Below are 22,507 nucleotides of genomic sequence, written 5' to 3'. Positions count from 1 at the left end.
AATCAGCCGTCTTAATTCCGCTTAATGTTGATTGTTAGTAGTAGTACTAGTAATAGTAGTACGTATGTACTAGTAGAGATGAAGCATAATCATTTAAAAGAAGTAACTCACAGCAGTCGTGAGTTTAAAAGAAAATCTCACCCACAGTCTACTCTTTTTCCTTTGAGCAATTTGTTGTTTTTTAAAACAAAAAAGGTGCTCTTTTTTTGTTTTTATGTAGTGTACTCATTGTACTGTACCTTTGTTGAAAATTACTTTTAGTAAGTTTTAAATAAACAAAATGATACGTTGCCAAATTGATGAGGCTTTGGTTAGCCCTGCCTCATTTTTGATGTTTTGAGGGGCATCTTTACAAATATTTCTTGATACATGTTTAATATGCAATTTTAACTAAATTATTTCATAAGAGCAAATAGATAACAGATTGGAAATATTTTCAAAAGTTTCCTTTATTTAACCCTGGACCTTAAACCAGCTATCATCAAGGTTAGTTTATGTAACAGCTTTTCCCAAATATTTTTCTATTTGGCAAAATCCTTATTGATGATGATATGTGCTGGAAGGGTACCCTTGAATTAAATTTGTAGCCAATATCGGTAGAAGTGAAAACTTGTGTTAAATAATTTGATGGAAAATGAGACTGGAAGGAAAAAGATAAAACATAAAAAAGCAAGAGAACCACAGACTTGGAAAACGATGAAGGAGATCGGTAAAAAGAGAGGCAAACGATGGGTGATGATGTAATCCCATTATTTTTTGTAATTAGTATATAATAATTGAATTCTGAATAAATTAATTTGAAGGTCTGAGTGTTAAAAATAATAATTGACAGTCATATTTGTATTCTCTTGAAAGTGCCCCTCTGGGATTTGCACTGTCTTCAGAGTGCTTTGAGAAAACAGAGAAAAAACATCCTTTTGGGAACTCAGAGTAATAAAGAACAGTTCTAGAGAAGGTTAATTTCTGTACTGTCAGCTTCCATTCTCACCTTTCGCTCTAAGTCATTTTCCACGTGTCAATCAGAATCATCTTTTGCACTCTCTTACCCTTTGAAGGAATCTTTTTACCTTTGTATGATTTTTGTAACATTTGCATTGAACATTTGGAAAGCATTTGCTTATTGAGTTATATAGATCTTTCAAATGTTGACATTTATCATACAATGTAAAAAAAATACCACATGTTAGTATCACACCAGTTTCATCAGAAAAATATTTAACTATCAGGAAGCTGTCAATCTCACAGCATTAGAAGTTTTGCAAAAGTCTAATTTTCACTTAAAAACTTCAATTTTATTATTGGCAACAAATACGTCAGATGTCTTCTTTGAAGTGGCAGGCTCACTTTGATCATCCTGTTAGAAAATTTCTGCCAGGTACCTAAATTGCAATAACTATAATTTGTCTACAGTCATTTTTGGATGTAAAAATTGTGTTCCATGAAAAAAAAGTCTAGTTTAGCTCACTACTCACAGTCACACTAATGCTTTTCCCTGAGACATATTCTGTATGCAGCAGAAGTGCCTTTATGCATTTATCACCACAAATTGAATGCGTTTTGTCATACAGAATATTTTTATAAAATTATACTCACATCTCAAGATTTAATGAAATTAAGTAAAACTGGCCTTTAAAAACACACCAGAAACGTGTGGAGAAGAATACATAACTCCTAGCGCATTTTGATCCCATTGCCTTGATCATAGTGCTGATGTGCCAGCAGTTTACCCAGCCTCACTTTTCTACCGTAAGTGCAGATGTCATCACACTGAAAAAGGCACATAACTTCTTTGTATTATCATGAAAATAGTTTTGATGTTGCGGACTCCTTGAAAGGGTCTTGAGGAATTTATGGCTCACACTTTGAGAACTGCTGTGATACAGGGTGATCAGATTTAGATTGTGGTTAAGGTCTGTGGATTAGGTTTTGGGGAAAGCATCTCTGAGGAAATGATGTTAAACCAAGCAAACGGAACGTGTGCAGGCTTTGGAGTAGGCAAAGTTTGTATCATCAGGGAACAGCAAGACGACCAGTAACAAAGAATTGTGATCAAGGGGAAGAGTAATACAAAAAGGGGCCAGTTTACTTGAGACTTTAGAACCCATTTTAAGGGTTTTGGATTTTACCCTCTGACTAGGGAAAGCCATTGAAAGACTTTTTTTTTTTTTAAAGCAGGAGAGTGTAGGATCCAATTTATGTTTCAAAAATAGCACTCTGGCTGGCTGTTTAAGAAATTTAAAAAATGATACATTTAGTTAAGTTCTTTCCATATTTATAGTTGCAAAGCCTTTTCCTATTACTAAAACTTTAATTAAAAATAAACTCAGGATATACTTAGACAGTAACTTGATTCATATGTTTCAGAAAGTCTGGCATGGCAGAAAAAGAGAACAAAAAGGAATCTTATTTGGGGCCACACAACTTTTTATTATTTAGTTAAAATATCTGCACTTTCCATGAAACTCCTTTAAAAAATTACTGGTGTTACATTATTTAGAATAAGTAGTTGAATATTTATGAGGGCACTCAGGTAACTTATGTATTGGGTGCACAGATAACACCCATAGAAAGTAACTCCACAAATGTGAATTCTCTGAAGGTATTATATGTGAATGACATTTATTTATAAGAGAATGCCTACCAATTTCCCCCCGTTTTTTTATGTTAAAGGTTTTTTTTACATTTGTGACAACTGTGATGACATGCTAATATTTAAAAGTTACTTCTTTAAAGATAGAGCACCTTGTGATTTATTAAATGGACAGAAAGTGACATTTCTTTTAATGCATTTATTACTCATTTCTCTCCAAAATATTTCTATGGCCTTGGTGTTTCTGGATCTAGCAATCTACCAAAAAAGAAAAAGAAAATGCATTATCTTTTATTTATTAATATTCTTTTTGTTAGCATATGGCTAACAGAAACCCATTTTGTGATTACTGTTGGTTTTAATATGCACTTTTTTCTTCAGTGATACCTAGCCTCTTTTGGTTTGTTTTTGGGTATATCACTTTTAAGGGTTTTATGCTGATGGGACCTCTTAGCCTCTTTTTTCCTATTATCTCTCTTCACCAAGTGTGGAACTTCATATTTGGGTGAGTTTCTGCCAAACTGGAGAGAATCTCAATCTGTTGGGTATATAGCCGGATAATTCAGACGAGGGAGCTCTTTTCCCCCGCAGTCTTCATCGTTTCATCTAGTTTGGGTCTGACAGAAAGGCAGGCGAGGTAAATAGTATTAGAGGAGACAGTTAGGCTTTCCAGGCCCCCCATGCGTCTTTATTTCTGGATAGTGCTCATCTTTTGGCCACTGTGAGAATTTTGTTACACTTACCTATGAAACATATCTATACCTTGAGTTTAGATTGATATTTTAAAATTCTTTTCATGTTTTAATTATCCTGGATTTCCCAGGAGTGTTCTGATTTTAAATATTACATCCCTCTCCCCTCTCTTTTCATAGAAATGTATTCCTCAAACATAAAAAATGCCTCTTTTCATCCTTGATTCTTGCTCTTAGGCAAGCCACTTAAATACTCAGTTACCACTGTCTGTGTTCCACATTAGATATTAATTACAACAGTCGTGGTGATATTGATGTGCTGTTAAAACACCTTGCTGACCAGTCACGTGTGTACGTGTGTTTCTGTGTCCGAACGTTGCTGCCCCGTCACGAGATAACTCGTGCCTGCACTTACATTAATTTAAGTGATTTTAAACACCTTGCTGACTGGCTACGATGGAAAAGTAGCCAGCCACATGGCGAGTTCTGGTTCTAAATAGCCGGTGGGCAAGGTGTTTAAGATAGGAGAACATAGTGGTATCTATTTTTGTTCATTTAGGAATCAGTAGATTTGATCTTTTTTCTGAAATGGTTATTGAGTTGATCATAATGGTGATGACAAGAAGTGAGTATTGTCAGTGGGGGGAGGGGCAGGAAAAGAGGTTCTGTTTCTGACGAGAAATGGCCTTTGGATGCAGTCTTACATGTTTGCGATGTGTGATGTCTTAAGGTTTTGGGACTCTGAACGTAGATCACCTTTTCCTTGTCCATATCTTTCTCATTCCCAGCCCTCCAACTAGCAAGTAACATACAACAGGCAATAGGTTACTTTTCTTAGCTGTAGTAGAATTTTATAAAAGTAAATATATTGCTAAAGCATGCATTCTTTGGCCTGCTAGTTTCTGATATGAAAGAACTAGCTCATGTGTCAGTCTTTGTCGATTGAGCAATGAGCAGTTCTTAATTTTCTAGATATATAGCCAATCATATATTCCCTTCTTTCTCAGAAGTTTGGCTTTTTGGGGTCTGTAAGTTTGCGTGTGAGTGTGGTGTGCAAGTGTGTAAGTTTTGTTCATATGAATCTAGGAGAACAGAGAAAATTGATAGTTTTGGAATTTAGATTGTAGAGTTGTTGGAGATAAAATGAAAGGAAGTTAATTTTGCTCCTGATGTCAAAATAAAAGGATTGTAAAGATTTAAGCTACAGTTTAGCCCAGCTCTTTTCTTTAGCCTACAGTGCAGATAACACATCATCAAGTTTCTTTGTTTTGGAGAATGACTTCTACTTTAAATGGGAACAGAGAAAGCTTATTGTACAGAATTCTCAACAAGATGCCATTTTTCTCTGCCATGGGAGACATGTGAAAATAGCTTCATCAGAAGGCTTCTTTGTAATGACATTTTGCATGGACTTTTAGAATCTGTACTATTATGTGTTTTTATTAAAGTTGTGTTAGACCTTAGAAGGCCAGTTTTGAATGCATTAGAATTTTGAGATTTTATTTACTAGCTGAAATGTTTAAAATTGAATTAATATAGTTATTGAAAACTTTCTAGCCATTGTAAATACACACATGATTTTAAGCATAACAGGTTGGTTTACTGTAGATAATTAGTAACTGATATTTCCAGGTGTTGAACATGATTCTTTTAAAGACCTTCCAACATAAAGACAGATAAAGAAGTAAACTTAAATAGCTGAGGAGCAAATCATTAGTAGGTACATCAGTTTGCTAGGGCTGCCATAACAAAATACCACAAACTGGGCAGCTGAAACAACAGAAATTTATTTTCTCACAGTTCTGGGGTCTGAAAGTTCAAGATAGCGGTGCTGGCAGGGCTGGTTTCTCCTGGGGCCCTCCTTGGCTTGCAGATGGGTGCCCTCTTGCTGCCTCTTCATGGGGTCACCTCTGTGCGTGTGCACCCCTGGTGTCTCTTCCTCTTCCTTTAAGGACACCAGTCATACTGGATTCAGGCCTCACTCTAACGGCCTCATTTTAACGTAGTCAACTCCTTAAAGACCTTATCTTCAGATACTGTTACAGTCTGAGGTGCTGGGGCTGAGACTTCAACATACGAATTTTAGGGGACAGCAATTTAGCACATAACAGACAGTAGGCAATGAAATCAATCAAGGAAAACAGTACTACATGTAATTTAAAAAATGTACTCTTTTTTTTTTCTTTTATTTAATAAGATTTGTGTAGAAGTGCAATTGTTCTGTGTTCTTTGTTGTATATCTCCTAGCCGGAGGATTTTCATCCTTGGGCCTTCTCACCATGTGCCCCTCTCTCGATGTGCACTTTCCAGTGTGGATATATATAGGACACCTCTGTATGACCTCCGTATTGACCAAAAGAGTAAGTATATAGAAGTCATCTAGCTTTAAAACAGCTAAAGGTTTTAAAATAGGAATTATAAGTTAATGTAAAAAATTTAAAAATATGAATATCAAAAGTAATATCTCAATTTTAAAAATAAAGTTTGTTGTACTTAATCTACGACAATAAAAACAGAGAAAGGAAATCTTCTATATGCTTGAAAGAGAACCACAGTTTTTTTGCCAGCCACAAAAATCTGTCAGATCCACTAGTCTCCAGACTGTAGTGGTGGCATTTATGTTCAGGAAAGTACTATGTACTCACTGTACTGTGAGACAAGAAATCGGTTCCCATCACAACTGGATGAAAGATTCTGGGTGGGTTAGTCTACCTCTGTGTATATCACTTTCCTCCCTGTAAATAGATAATGGTGATAATGCCTTTATTTCCTCTCACATGATTTTTATGGGAAAAAATGAGACTATAGATGTGAAATTCTGAAAGGTGTTACATAAATCTTATGTGTATTTTATTTTAAAAATACCTATTAATTTGATTTACTTTTTCCATACGCTTTCAGAAATCACATTTCTAATTTAGTTGGGTATTATTTTATATTTGGAAAAAGTAAAACTTTTTGACTTATTTTTGGAGGATGGGGGAGCATAATTTAAAAAATACAGAAAAGTATAGAAAATAGTGTTACACATACTCATCAGTGTCCACAATTGACTCAAAATTTCCCCCTCATCTGAATTCAATTTACGTTTCCACTAGTAACCACATTTGTGGACTTGGTATGTATCCTTCTAGTTCATCAAATTGTATTTTAAGTACGTTGAGTGCTTATCCCAAGAAATTTTGCAAAATATGCTTCTGTAGTGTGAAAGAAACCATTTACAAAGGAAAATGATCACTTCTTTCCCCATATTTTTTAGGCCTAAATTTCCATAATTTGGGGAAGTTAATTAAGAAACTTACTAGTATCATGGAGTATTAACAGTTTGTTAGAATGTATCTTATTAATAAAGCAGGAGTATTCGTAGTGTCACTCTCTGGGTTGGTTTTATGGGGTGTACTTTAAAGCTTTGTTGTGGCATTCAGAAAATTTTGGTATTGGATAGCCTGCCAAAGAAGGGATGGAAGATTTTTAATCAGGTATATTTTTGTAGAAAAAAGTCTTAGTACCATTTGTGGTTCTTTCTTTGATACTGGTAAGCCCATTTCTTTGAGGTAGTTACAAAAATGTTGGTTCAGTCCTATGATAAGACAAAGACACTCATATATACACTTTTGCATATTAAATTTTATCATTTTCTTGCTGTACAGTATTCAGTTTTAAGTATAATTCATCAGAAGGGTCTGAATTACTAGATCATTTTACTATTATTTATGGCATGATACTGTGGTAAATTTATGCTCTGGTCTATCCTACAAGCTTTACTTTTAATATTGAGGCAAATAGCATTCTTGGTGGGAATTTTCTGTTCTTACTTTGGCCAGAAGCTGAGGTGTGAAATAATAATCCTATACATTTTATTGAAAAACAAAGCAAAATGCAAAAACTGTATTATTAATTTCATGAGTAGGTGGACCAGTGGTTTTCCCATATTTCAGTAGGAGTTGTAATCAGCCTTGCTCTTGTTAGCATGTGCTGATTAAAGTTAGGAAAGGCTTAGACCTGGAGGTGATTTGCGATATAATGAAAGGAACTGACGAAAAATTTAAAATAGTACCTATATAACTATGTAACATAAAAATGCTGAGTAAGTTATTACGTATATTATTGTTTTGTCTGATATGTTAAAACTTAGTTTTTTCTTTTTTAAAAATAAAAGTGGAGGAAAAAATGAAGGAGAATATCACGTGGGGCGCCTGTCTCTTGCTGAAGCATGCAGTTCTGTGTTACTGGGTGGAGACTCATAGGATAAAGATATACATTAATATATTTGTTTTACTATATTTTGAAATCTTTTTAGTTTACGGAGAACTATGGAAGACAGGAATGTTTGAACGCATGTCTCTGCAGACAGATGAAGATGAACACAGTATTGAAATGCATTTGCCTTATACAGCTAAAGCCATGGAAAGGTATATTGATTAATCTAAGAAATCCCAGAGAAATCATAGATACTAATTTCTTTGGAATTATTTTAACTAGGGTAAGATAATCATTAGGCTAAGGAGATTAATTAAGGGGGGGGACTTAAAACAATGCAAATTAATCTCTCAGTTCTGGAAAATATTTTTTATTGGAAATGAAATAAAAATTTGAGGTTGGGTTTTTTTTTTTTTTTTTTAAATATATCTGTATTGATTTCAGAGAGAGGAAGGGAGAGGGAGAGAGAGAGAGAGAGATAGAAACACCAATGATGAGAGAGTCATTGATTGGCCGCCTCCTATACACCCCCTACAGGGATGGAGCCCGCAACTCGGGCATGTGCCCTGACCGGGAATCGAATCCCGATCGCCTGGATCCTAGGTCGATGCTCAACCGCTGGGCAACGCCTGGCTGGGCGAGGTTGGATTTTCTTAATGTGGCTTGAAGTTGGTTTTGAATAGTTTGGCTGTGAAAGCTGAACATGTGAATTGAACTGGTTGTTTTATTAGGGGGAAATATAAAAAACAACCACCACCTGTGGTGTGTGTGTGTGTGTGTGTGTGTTGGTTTTCCTGTTATTTTACTCATTAGACATTTATTTATCTTAAAATAACAATTATATTGTTTTATGGTATGATGCCATGAGTAAGTAATAATAAAATTTTAGATTTGGGAACAATATTGGAGGTCATTCATTTTAGCCTTGCGCAAAGTACATGAATCTCGTCCATAATATGCTTGACAGATTATTATTACTTGGTGTCTTCTAACGGTCTTCCAGTGATAGGGTACTCAGTAGACTATTAGTAGAGCGAGGACAGGGACAATATCTATTTTGTTTTCCACTTATACCTCAGACCTAGCACAATGCCAGTCCCATAGCAGCCATTAATTCATTTTGGTACAATAAAAGAATTGTTTTAAGAGCTTACTTTTAGGTCAGTATTCAAATTAGAAAGTTTTCCCTTTGTAGGTCACATTTCTCTCATTTTTCAACCTTTTCCTTTATATGGCTTAATATTCCATATATAGTTTGACTAGTTTTAAGTATGATGAGATTATTCCTTCTTGGGATCTCATCACTGTATTCTCTTAGTAGAGTATGTGGTGCATTTTTGGTTCTCAGTATATATTTGTTAGTTAATTGCATTAATGAAATTAGAGATTACATTAACATTTTTTGTGCTGTTGTGGCAAATGTACTGTGGTCAGCTAAACCCAAGGCCTTTCCATATTGTTAAACTGGATTATTTTATCCACTTGTACTTTTCTGGTTGGTTTCTTTTTAACCCTACATATATGTATCTCCTCAATTACTTATGTGTAATTTTGTTGGTTTTATTCCATTATTGTAGTCTTTTTGGATCATTTACACTCTTAATTCTGATATTTACTTCTCTCAGTCTTATGTTATTGATATCTGTTCACATTGATAACTATGAGGAACTATGTAAGTCTGAAGAAGTTTCTAAAAATCTGTGTGATATTAAATTAAAAGCTGTATAATTTTAGGTTACTTGTATTTTAATACATTCTGTTTCTTCAGAAATTGTTAAAGCAATATGTGATTTTTTTTCTTGGAATATTAGTGTAATTGAAATATTCCCTTCTTCAACTACATAGGATCAGAGAACTTTTGTTATTTGCTGAAACGTTTGCATGTTTTGTCATTAGAAAGTATATATATATATTTCAGACTTAATAGATTTCAGTACAACGAACCAGTAAGCTGCCAGGAATGTCTTTAAGGAGGTTTTAACAAAATAGCATTTTTGTTATTATTTCCAAAGTAAAGCATGTGTGCCTTGGCCGCTGTGGCTCAGTTGGTTGGAGCTTTGTCCCGTACACCAAAAGGTAGCAGGTTCGATTGCTGGTCAGGGCACATACATAGATTGCGGGTTCAATACCTGGTCGGGGTGCATGCGGGGGGCAGCCGATTGATGTTTCTCTCTCACATCGATGTTTCTTTCTTTCTCTCTCTCTCCCTCCCTCCCTCTCTCCCTCTCCCCTCCTTCCTCTCTTTAAAATCAATTGTTTAGCTCATGTTTTTCTTCTTATACCTTCTCAGACTTGGCTATAAAGAAATCATTGACACTTTGAATATATTATCTGGAGATCTTCTTAGCTAGTTCTACAGTTTCACTAGGTATATTTTTAATCTTTTAAGTTACTTCATGTGACAAGTATGCATATTGGTCGGCCAGTATGTAGTACGGGTCACCTTTCTTCAAGCCTCCTATAGCAGCTTCCTTACTGCTTTCCAGTTTCCAGTCTCCTTGGTTGCTGTATCATTTTCTGCCTCTGTGAGTCGAAAGCCAATATTGTATGTTCTAGGTTTCTGTTACAATAGTACCCTTTCCAAATACTGTTTTTTGGCTTAGTCATTTATTGCAGCATGACAGATCACCTCAAAGGGCTTATTTGTTTATTTAAGATTCTGTGGGCTAGAAATTTGGTCAGGGGTGAGCGGTGACAACTTGTTTCTGTTTCATTTGCCTGTTGAGGCAGGTTGGCGTAGGCTGAAGGCTCCAAGATTCCCCCACTTCTCGTCGGGGCTGTGACGGCGGTTGTCTACGGAGGTACCTTAGTTCTCATCTTGATGCTGTCCTCACCTGTTGTCACTCATCCTTAAGACCCTCTGTAGCCCTGGCTGGTGTGACGCAGTGGTTAGAGTTTCGGACTGTGCACTAAAGGGTCGTGGGTTCGCTTTCCGTTCAAGGGCGTGTACCTGGGTTGTGGGTTTGTTGGGGCACCTGCGGGAGGCAACCAGTTGATGTGTCTCTCTCTCATCAATGCTTCTCTCCCTCTCCCTGCCCCCCCTTCTCTCTCTCTCTTTTTCTCTCCCTCCATCCCTCTTCCTTTCTCTCTCTTAAAGAAAAAATCTATAAAAACATATTTAAAAAAAAAGATTCAAAATCCAGGTTTTTTTTGGGGGGGCTGCTTATGTAGATACTCTTCTGCCAGCATAACTAGCAACAACTACTGAAATGCTAGACTTCCGGAGGGAAAGCAGGTGTTAGCCATAATCACATTTTTATGAGCAGTCTGGGCAATCTGGTACAGTGTCCCAAGGGGGTAAAACAGCCTTAATCAACATAAGGAACATTGTAAAAGTCAAGTTCCCAGATGTCAGCCAAGGACAGTCTTACAAGCAGGCCCTTCTAAAGATTGCATAACAGGCCTGCTATGTTAACTGGCCTGCAGAATTCCCACTCCTCTTTCCCAGTTCCAGGCGGTTGTATTGCCATTCCAACTTTCTGAATTTTTGATTCACTCACGTGCCGTCTTAACCCTTATTACAGCGTAGGTTGTATTAGTTCTTAAGATTTTGCTTTCTTTTCTGATTGTAGCCTGAATTAGGGTCTTCAAATATTAGACGCTGTTAGGGAAAAGTAAGATCTGTCCTTGTGTAGGCCCTCTTTAACAGAGTAGAACAGCTTGTCTCTGGACATAGAAAAAGTCTGAGATTTTCTTCCTCTGTCCAGCTTAAATGACAGCCACAAGAACAGTGTCATTTTCAAATGTCTTCTTATCCTGTGGCTTTTATACTCATGGTTATTTGTGCATTTCTGCATATGTTTTGCAGTTAAATCTGTTTTTGTTGTCATTTACTGAGATTTTTAGAACAAACATGGATTTTCTTTATATGTTTCTGCATTTCCCTTTTCTGTATATGCTTTGATACAGATGTACGCTTTGATGTATACCTGGACATCGTCAGTAAGAGATTACTTAGAATTACAGAACAGGGAGGACCTGAGACATTTTTGTCGTAATGGAGCATTTTTAATTTCTATGACCACGAAAAGGGTGGATAAGGTGTAGTGTAAGGCATTTATTTTTATCTACATATGTTTTACCCTCTTTCTCCCCTTGAGAATATTTTCTATCTAAAATGAAAAGAGAATAAATCATATAATGGTATTATTGTGGCAACAGCTTTAGCACCTTTAGGGATTAAGGATAATTTTTCTTTGTACTGGCTTTGCTATGATTTGTTTAATTCTCACATCAGAAGCTCTGGACTGCTTCTAAAATCATTAGGGAATTGGAAGAATTTGTATGGAGAAAATTCTCATATTAATGTTGTTCAGGGGACAGATATCCAATTAATTCAAGAAGAAGACTAAGCAAATAACTGTTAGTCTACCGTACTTCATCTAGCTTAAAGTGTCATCATTTTAAGATTTAAATTATTTACGTACCGCTAATTAAGTAAAAACACTGGCAGTTAAATTACTTTCTTATCAACTTAGAATGCTTAAATAGAATCCATATTTTTTTCTTTGTCATGAGGACTTTTAAGATCTGCTAGCAACTTTCAAATATGCAATGTAGAATTAACTATACATTAACTGTAGAATTCACGTTTTTATATTAGAATTTTTACATTAGAATTTAGACTTTTCATGCTCTGTGCCATTAGGAGCTTTGATGATAAAAGGATGTTGTTTGTTTTTAAAGAGAGTGTTCCACTGTTGATTTGTGATATCAGTTCTTTTTAGTCTGTTTCACATCTTAGATATACTAAATTTCTGTTGCATGGTGTAAGATGTAGGACAGAAAAAGAAGGGATAAAACTTTCCTCTATATTCCTAAAGAGCTCATGAGAGTGTTGTCGTGAACATTATCAACTCTGTTTTTGGTGATGACAGAATGGAGGCTTTGGATAGTTCTCAGTAACCTGCTGCGGACAGCACAGCTTGCAGTGGCGAAGATGGGTCTTCTAAGTGGCTTTACCGAAGTGTGATTTACACGCTGTGAAACTCACCCACCTAAAAGTGCAACTCAGTGGTTTTTAGTAAATTCAGAAAGTTGTGCAACTACTAGACAGTCTAGTTTTAGAACATTTTATCACCCAAGAAAGATACCTTGTATTTATTTGGGGGCAAATTCTTGCTTCTACGCTCAATCTCAGGCAACCATTTATCTGCTGTATGTCCCTATAGATTTGCATTTTCTGGAAATGTCATATCAATGGGATCATACAAGATGTAGTCATCTGTGTTTGTCCCTTTTTGCTTAGCATACTGTTTTTGCGATTCATCCATGTTGTAGCATGTACCAGTAGTAGTTCATTCTTTTCTATTGCCAAATAGTTATAACATTATATGAATATACCACATTTTGCTTATCCACTCACCATATGATGGACATTTGAGTCATTTCCATTTTTGGCTCTTAGAAATGATGTTATAAACATTTTTGTACAAAGACTTCATGGGAACATATGTTTTCATTTCTTTTGACTAGGTGGTTAGGAATGGAATTGCTGGGTCATGACAAGCCTATTTTGTAATTCTTTCGGAAACTGCCAAACTGTGCCACAGTGACGGCACCATTTCATATTCCAGGAGCAATGCCTGAGGGTTTCAGTTTCTCTGCATTCTGGCCAGTACCTGTTATCAATGTTTTCAATTATAACCATTCTGATAGATGTGTAATGTAACCTCATTTTGGTATTACTTTGCATCTCTCTTATGACTCATGATGTTGAGCAAATTTTCATGTGATTAGTAGTCATTTGTGTATCTTCTTTTGTGAAAAGACTATTCATATATTTTGCCCTAGTTTTAATTTGATAGTTTGTCTTTTTACTGAGTTGTAAGAGATTTTATATATTCTGGCTATGCATAATTGTGTAAAAAGGGAAATGACAGAGGGGTGGTTGGATAAATCTTGAATCAAAGCTTAGATTTCTAAGTGGTATGAGACTTTTACCTCTGTGTAGATAGATTTGCAAGCTCAGACGGGTTAATTGAATGGTTTGGTGGCTCTTGTGGAAGGTAGATGTGTGTTATTCAGAGTAAGCCAACTATTGTTGACAAAGTACTTCTGTAGTATTCCTCATTTTATGAATTAGGTGTTGTAATTATGATCATTTTACAGATACAGAAAGTTTTAGGTTAGTAATTTAGCCATGCTTGCAACATTTGTATGTGCTAGAGATAATCCTTGAACCCATTTCTTCTGACTTCTTGTTTTTTATACTCTATATAACTGCTTTCCTACCATGTCATAATTACTTGCAAACTCTTTGATGATCTTAGTGTATTTATTTATGTAGATGGTACTTGGAGTTAGAACAGGTCGTAATAATCTTCTTGAATTTTTACTAGAGCTCAGTTCTTTTCTTTGAAATTATAATCACTCCTGAGTTAATTGAAGAGCCCCCTATTCCCTCACGCAGTTGTTAAGCAAATTGGTAAGAGTCAGAAAAATACCCCATGGCAGCTTCCTCTGCCAGCTTCCTCTTTTTTTCTTACTCCATAGATGCAGATTCTGCCTAAGAAGCCCCTGCATTGCAGAGGGACTGGAGATCTGTATGATCTGTTTATTTCGCAATTGACAAGGGTAAGGGGGCCTTTATGGGGGAGGCGCTTGGGTGCCCTGAATTTAGCTTTATGAAGCTGGGCTAACATTTATTTTGGGAATACTTAAACTTAGTATTTTAAAGAACTCTTTTATGAATTCTGTTTGTCCTACATCAGTAAAGTTTCAGATTATCACATTAAAAAGCATTTATTATAATGGTAACCCCCCCACCCCCGGGGCTTAAGTCCTGTTCAGAACAAGTCAGACAAACATGATTTCATTCTTCTAAAATTCCAAATCTGAGATCATTTAGAATATAAGTAATATTGAATATGTGTAAGTAAAATTTCACTACAATGACCATTTTAAAAGGTTGTGGATAAACACCTATTTCTGTAGCCCATTATAGTGTTTCTTTATTGGTCTGCTATGCTCCTTTTCCATAATCCTGTCAGTCATGGAGTGAAGAAGGGCCTGTGGCTGTCACGCAAACACTGGGGGGCGTGGCGTCTTTCTCTTGCTGCTAGAAATGAGTAACTGCTTTCTTGAGTTCTACGTTCACCCTGGATGCCAGTAAAATTGAGTTGTACCTTCAGACTGTCTTCTGTTTATTAGTATAGGTGTAAGTGTAGTTGGTGAATCTTATGGGAGCCAATATTAAGTATTGTAGGTCTCACTTGGCAGGTTTATAGAACAAGTGCCAGAAATGGTGGTAGTAATAATAGGAAAGGATTAAAATAGGTGTTCCTTTAAAATTGCAGAAGGATTGGGCAGATGATTCTAGCTTTGATGGATATATAAGAAGACTTGACTTGGTAACTGTCTGATGGGCTTATTTTTATTTTTGAGGATATTATTCTACCTGGTAGTAAAATAGCTTTGTTTACCTAAAGAAGTATTGTACATTTCTGTAATTTAACTGGATATTTTGAGTATTCTGTACCTTTCATTTTTTGTACCTCATATTTTTAAATGGTCTTCTTTATGCATTTAACTTACAGATTTTTAAGAACTCAACAATATTATGTGTATTATCTTTACCACTATTAATAAATGTTCCACTTTTTAGTGCAAACACATTGGAAACTATTTTGATTCTTTTTAAGTGACCTTTTTTTTTCTGTTTTCTTTAAGCCATAAGGATGAGTTTACCATTATTCCTGTACTGGTTGGAGCTCTGAGTGAGTCAAAAGAACAGGAATTCGGAAAACTCTTCAGTAAATATCTAGCGGATCCTAGTAATCTCTTTGTGGTTTCTTCTGATTTCTGCCATTGGGGTAAGTCCTAGATTTTAACATATCATGGTAGCTATTATATACTATGATTAAAGGTATCTTTTCATTCTAAGCTCTGAGTTTCAGTTCTTTATTACTTTCCTTGGAAAGCTTTACTTTTAGCAGCAATGTTTAAAAGTGAAGAAAAAGTCTTTTGGTCATTTAAAAAGGATCAGATTATAATAGTGGTTTATGGATACATTTCCAAAGGCGACTGGTATAATTGGATTCACACTGTGAGGGCATCCTTGCTTAGACACTTAACATTAGAGGGAGTCACGATCTGTTAACCCCATTTCCAGGTAGAGTTGTGTGGTAGATGCCCGAAGTTGTTTTTTTGGTGGATAAAACAAGTTTTCTTGTTTAGAACATAGAAGAGCACTGTGTGCGATGGCAGTCCTTTTCCACATTTCTGTTTTGTAATTAGCCTTTCTTTCTTTCTCCCTCCCTCCCTCCCTCCTTTCCCTTTCCTTTCTTTTCCTTTCCTTTCCTCTCCTCCCTTCCCTTCTTTCTTCTTTCTCCTTTGATGCTTAATTTTTGCCCATAATTGCCATCAGTTTAGAGATACCCTCCAAAGATTGTAACACATTGGCTATTAGCACTGTGGTTTTCATTGGTAATGGTTCATAAGGGTAAGGACTCCTAAGCGATTTTTGTTACTATTGTGAATTAAAAGAATAAGGAAGTTTCACAGTGAATAGATCATAAAGTGACATTTGTGGATGCCTCTTTTAGTAAATTTTAATTTTCGAATTCTTTGTGGACAAAATTTTCTCTCATTTACTGTTCTAGAATATTTCTGAACCTCTGTTCCTTGTAGAACATCTCTTTGACTCGTGTGTTCATTGGTTAAAAGGTGCCAGTATCTGTTCATCCTTCAGTTATGTCTTTGATTATAGAGAAAACATAAGGCACAAGAGCATAAATTTTAAGGTGGAGTGCTTGAATGGCCAGAAAAACATCCTCAGTGATATATAGGGAGCCCTGGCTTTTCACATCTTATCCATTGATTGCTAGAGTTGATTTAACATTTATCTGGCCTATTTAGACTGGACTTTTCTTCTCTTATGTTGTGCTATGAGTGGCCTTGAGATTTCAGTTCAAGAGAACCATCCTTCCTAATGGTATAGATAAGTATTTTTGTTTAAGGCATTAATTTGTCAACTGAGGCGATTGTTCTCCAGGAGACATTTGGAAATGCCTAGAGACATTTTTGATCAGCACAACTGGGGTGGCGTGGGACCTGGGGATGCTATTGGCATCTAGTGAATACAGTTGAGGGAAGCTGCTAAACAAACACCCTATTATGCACAGGAAAGCCTCCTGCATCAAAGAATTATCCCTCCCACAATATCAGTAGTGCTGAGGTTGAAAGCCCTGGGTTAGGGTACGCAGGTAGCTGGGCTGCTTTGCCAAACTTCCTCAGAGGCTCTCGGGGTTCTTAATAACAAATTCTATTGGCTACCATTGGCAGAAGTTACTTTTTATGGATATAAGTATATTACTTATATCTGAGGGCTAGGTAGATGCTTAAAAAGAGTTTCTTGGGAATTCTGAAGTTTAGTAATAGTTGATCTTAAAAATTAAGGTGTATCATATTGAAAAAAAAGGGCTGTTTTTCTTTCATCTTATAAATTTGCATTGTAATAATGCTTTAGAAATTAAAAATTCCTGAAGCATGTGCTCTCTCGATCTTCACTTTTAAGGCACTTATGAATCACTTCATATCACTCTGTGATTTAAATAACTGGTTTTCGTGATACAGTTTTTCAGAGTCTAAGCTCTTCCAGGTCTGCACCATGTGCAACCACATTAAATCCATATAAAACATCAGTGGACATCTTAATATTTGCTTTTCCATGGTATCATCCTTTTTACCTCATTAATGAATTAGAAAGTAAACAAACCCTACTACACTACTATATTTAAGTACAATAAGAGAAAAATGAATTTTTTACATTCTACCTAGATTCTCAGAAAATTATTTAGGTCATTTGATCTCCTGATTTTTTGAAAATTTTGGTATTTGAATTGTAAGATAGGATTTTCTGTGATATGTTAGCTATCGGAAGCTAAACATAGACTAAAACATACTTATACTTATTTATACCTGGTGGTTAAGTAATAGACCTTTTCCAGCTGTTTGTTTTTTCAGTGTTACTATCACTAACAATATTCATTAAGTGCTTACTTTGTACTTAGGGAAAGCACTGTACTAATTCTTTTTAGGAAATTTGATTGAGGTTTGGGGGTAAGTTGAAGGTGTTGCATGGATGCTATTCCACAATTGGTAGTCTCCTTCCTACAATAGCAGTAGTAACTGTTATTTTTGTAAAGTAAGATTTATTTTCTCTTTAACATGCCTGTTGAAATAATAGGAATCATTGACTACATATGGATTAAACTGTCCTAGAAATTGTTTCATATTTCTCAAATTCATGCTTTAGTGGCATTAGTCATCTTTCCTAAATTAATGAATGTTATAGTCCCATCTCAAAAATCTAGCTTTTCTCATGAAGGTAATATGTAGTGGTTTCTTCTTCTTTTTTTAAAGATAATATATGGTTTGATTTTACCATGCCAAAGTAATAACATTGAATTCTAAATCCCTCCACAGGAAGCATTCTGTTCCTCAAGTGCTTAGAGACTTTAACAAGTTTCTTGTGTTAGGCTCTTGACACATTCCACATTTCTAAATAGGTTTTTTTTTTCTTCTTCTTTTTTTTTTTTTTTTTTTAAAGAAAAGAACTTAATGGATTATGGTAGAGTTGATAAAATTAGATACATACAGTGGAATTTTTTTGGTTTTGTTGAATAATATATTAGAGCAGTGACATTTTTCATTTCTGGTCATTGTTTCTCTTTATATATTATCCACTTCTGTGAAAATAAAGTGAGAACCTTGGTGATAGAGACAGTTGGGAGACCTATATGTAGTTGGAAGAATTTTGCCTTATTGACTTTTTGTTAGCTAATGTCCATTTACATGAATGACTTCCTTTTTTTGTTTTTTTTAAAAAAAATGTTTTTATTGATTTCAGAGAGAGGGAGAGAGAAAGAAACATCAATGAGAGAGTCATTGATTGGCTGCCTCTTGCAAGCCCCTCCCCCCCCACTGGGGATCAAGCCTGAAATCCCAGCGTGTGCCCTGACCGTGACCTCCTGGTACACGGGTGGACGCTCAACCGCTGACCCATGCCAAGCGGGGAATGACTTCCTTTTTATAAAGTGTATTTTGCTTTAAAGATGTTCATCTTTCAGATCCCAGTTAGCTTTATTCAGACTTGAAAGAGATGTTAAGAGAGATAAAAAGTAGAAAGACTAAAATACTCTGTAGTTTTCTTATTGGGTGAGACAAGCTAAAGAAGAGTGGGGAACTAGATTGGGTCATGCCCTTTCTATCCCCTCATTTGAATTCCCCCACAAAAACCCTGCATTTCAGCTCTTGCCTTTTATCTCATCTTGAGCCGGCCCAATAGGATAATGTTTCCCCGATAATGCTTATAATGATCCCACCCCTTTTCATCTCTCCTGTTACTATCAGGAAGAGTGACATAAGTGAAAGGACATTTGCCGCTAGTATTTGGTTAAATGATGTTGTCCCAGTACTTTGTGTACTTACCAAGTTCCACATCCTGTAGGATAGCTCTATAAAAAAAGAATTTTGTCTGGATCTATTTTAGTTTTGTAATTAGTAGAATTTTCATTTCATTTTCCTAAGTTTCATTTTTACTCTTCGCTATATATACTGTTAATATTTGTGTGTTTCTGACCTCCCTGAAATTTGTATTTCCAAATTTAGATTATTAACAACTTTAATTAACAATTTTCAGTTAACTTTAAAGAAGTTTCTAAGTGAAACTGGATCTAACAGAAATTGATTATTTAAAGGTGGATTCATGCTTTTATTTAATTTTCGCCTTATGGTGGTTTTAAGTACAAATCAGTTTCAATAAATATGTGGTAAATATTTATGATAAATTATTTTGTTAAAATATGAATAAAATTTACTTCTGTGACTTTAGCAATTTAGGATTTTTACATTTGCCTAGGTTTACATAATTTCTTTCTCATAAATAAGTGCCACCTATTAAAAATGGTAGTATCCTAAATATTTATATCTTTATATTCAGATTTCTACTTTAATATGTATTAAGAAGTGATTATTTATACATACTCTTCTTCCTTTCTGTTGTCAGTCTCTTGGGTTATGAGAGTATTACTATTTGGTAAATATTTAACTTAGTTTGAGTGTAAGTTAGCTAATTCCTGAAATATAGCTTATCCTAGCTTTGATATTTATACAGTACAGATTTCATATTTAGGTTTTTACCTTTTGCAAATCTGAGAGAAGGCTAATACTTTTACATAATAACTAAGATTTCAGAATGAAAGGACTGTAGTATTTTGCTTATAAAAATGATTACCTTATTTGATGCTATTCGGAATATATTTCCTTTGTGAAATACATTTTTCCCCCCTTTGATACTGATTTCGGTTATGAGTGTCCCCAGTTTTAGGCCCTTGGCAATCTACCTCATAGGTTCTGAGGTTTAACTAAAGTATTTTAAAACATTTAAACATACAAACATAAAGTGATTAAGTGAATATATAACAGTGTAATTTTCACTGGACATATGTCTGAAAGTCTGTCTTATTAACTGATCTTTTGAGGGCTTTACAGATCAACTTTACAAACTCATTGTTTAATTCCACAATACAGTTTATAGCTTAATGTTGAGGTATATAATATTCTTTTTACTTTTTGTTTCGAGGTACTGAAAAAGCAGTGTTGGTTCTCGTACCATTCATTGTTCTGTTTGTCCTCATTAGTTGACTGTTGTGTGTTAAACAGACATCCCTGGAGCTTATTCTCCACACTCTGTGAATCCACCCATTAATCACCAGTCACCTTTGGAGATGGGAAAATTACTTACCTGTATTTCTTTTTCTCAGAAAGCGTGCTCTGGAATGGATTCACAAATGAGCTACCCTCCTTCCCTCAAAGAGTAAGGTTTCTGCTTTACAGGACTTTTTTTCTTGGGTTATTTTTTCTCTCACCTTTTGAATTTGAAAAGAACTGAGGGAAGGCACCTGAAGAAACTACTGACATACTCACTAGGGGAGTTCCAAAGCTTGTGCTGCCCTAGGGGCAGTGTCAATGGCTCTTAAAGCTAGAAAGCTCATACTTGGAGTTGAAACAGGGGCTCAAAGAATCCATTTTCCCAGTGTACCTTCTGAAAGGATAAGTTTCAGGTAAGTAATTTTCTCTTACTATGTAATATGCGTTACTCATACTTACGAAAGTACACAAGTCCAGTTCTCCAGGCACATAGGCAACTGTATTTGTGCAGTTCAGGGGGATAAGCTTTACTGAATGCTAGCAATATTATAAAACAAAATAAGTCCACTTTTAAGGTACGTGAAATTCTGTATTATAAATCAACAATAAATATTTCATTAAAGGATATTTATGATCAGGGTATTGTGCTGGTGTTGTCATTTACTTCTTATTAAATAAAATCTCGATAAACTTATTTTTTTAGTAATTAGAAACCAAAAAGAGCTTTTGAACTCAAATTCCAAGCGGTGTTTAAAATTGAGAGTGTATTAGCACGTGCATGCACACACACACACACACACACAGGCTAGGATGATGGAAGTTATTTACTTTATTATTTTTTAAAATATGTTTTTATTGACTTGAGAGAGAAAGAGGAAGGGAGAGGGAGAGAAACATCGATCGGCTGCCTCCTGCATGCCCCCTGCTGGCGATCAAGCCCAAAATCCAGACCTGTGCTCTGGCCAATCAAACCAGCAACCTCTCGGTGCAAGGGGCGATGCTCAAGCAACTGAGCCACACCAGCCGGTGCCAGTTATTTACTTTAAATTAGATGCTTTCTGTATGTATATTGACCAGAGTGAATTAATGAAGTACTTTTTAAATATTCATACAATTTAAAAATTTTATTGTGAGAGAGTTTGAGCTGTTATAAGTAAGATTTTTTTTAATGTAGTAGCTATATGTAGTGTGGATTTAGCTTAAAAGAGATTCTTTAGAGCTTGTCAAATATTTCTGCTCAGTTCTTTAACTACTAAATGCAAAGTGGCTACTAAAGAGTAGCAAAAAGTATATAGCAAAATATTAAACACTGACTCATTGATTTTTCTGTGTACTTTTATTAAATTGCATGTTGATTTAGTATTTTAAAGTTTCAAACATTCTATACACTTCTACTTCAGAAGTAGTTTTGAAGTGAAACTTACCTTTAAAATAGTCCGTATGAACAAAACAGCATTTTAAAATATAGTTACATTTTTCACTTAGGATTGAGATAGGTTTGGTCACCTTCAACCATTTGAAATAGTAGCTCTGAACTTGAAAATAAGCAAAACAGACTTTTGAGTAGCAAATGACAGTCACAAAGTACATGCATTTTTCTCTGCACCCAAGAGTAGGAGTCTTCAGAAAAGCAATTATGTCCTGGTCACAGGGATTATTGGGCAGCTGAAGTTAACAGCTCTCTCCAGAAGCAAGAACAAAGAATGCATTAGTATACACCTGAAGCAGTTCAGCTTCCAAGAATATTTGTTTTGATTTCTTTCTTTTTTTTTTTAAAAAAATATATCTTTATTGATTTCAGAGAGAGGAAGGGAGAGGGAGATAGAAGCATCAACGATAGAGTCATTGATTGGCTGCCTCCTGCACGCCCCTGACTGGGGATCGAGCCTGCAACCCGGGCATGTGCCCTGACCAGGAATTGAACCCCAATCGCCTGGATCCTAGGTCAACACTCATCTGCTGAGCCACGCCCAGCTGGGCTTGTTTTGATTTCTTACAAGGATATTACTCTTACTACAGTGACATTGAGTCAGAATTTCCTTGTCTAAGATTATCCATTTAATTGTTCATTTAAAGATTTTGAGCAGCTTTTCCAAAAGAACTTGAAATTGAATTAGACATTTAATACCAATGATTTGAGTTCATAAATTATCGTGACAGACTTTAGATTTGTCTTTGAGCCTTCTGACAGTCACCTGGCAAATAGGAGAAATGGGGTAAATTATGTAGTTTTAATTATTAGGTAGAAGACTTTCACAAATTCTTTAAAAAAACACATCTATACTTAATCCTAAAGTTTGAAAGAAATGTCTGATGAATTATTTAATATAGAGGCATTGAGTGATGAAGTGTTACTGTTTAAGGTTTTTTT

At 35.4% G+C, this 22,507-nt stretch overlaps 1 protein-coding gene across 3 annotated transcripts in view; it reads left to right on the top strand.

The window, feature by feature from the left end:
- MEMO1 (mediator of cell motility 1) overlaps positions 1–22,507 on the top strand; it is an 80,993-nt gene that overhangs the window by 45,179 nt on the left and 13,307 nt on the right. For 2 of the 3 annotated variants that reach the window (XM_087823445.1, XM_016218963.2), the window contains 3 exons: positions 5,530–5,642; positions 7,583–7,694; positions 15,154–15,296. In XM_087823445.1, the coding sequence (XP_087679571.1) occupies positions 5,530–5,642; positions 7,583–7,694; positions 15,154–15,296 (368 nt within the window). The remainder of the gene's footprint in view (positions 1–5,529; positions 5,643–7,582; positions 7,695–15,153; positions 15,297–22,507) is intronic. The other variant, XM_087823444.1, reaches the window with a different exon arrangement.

This window comes from Miniopterus natalensis, chromosome 13 (assembly GCF_054644295.1).
Source record: "Miniopterus natalensis isolate mMinNat1 chromosome 13, mMinNat1.hap1, whole genome shotgun sequence".
Classification (NCBI taxonomy): Eukaryota; Metazoa; Chordata; class Mammalia; order Chiroptera; family Miniopteridae; genus Miniopterus; species Miniopterus natalensis.
Note: the sequence above shows the minus strand (reverse complement) of the source record. Positions and strands in the feature narration are given on the sequence as shown.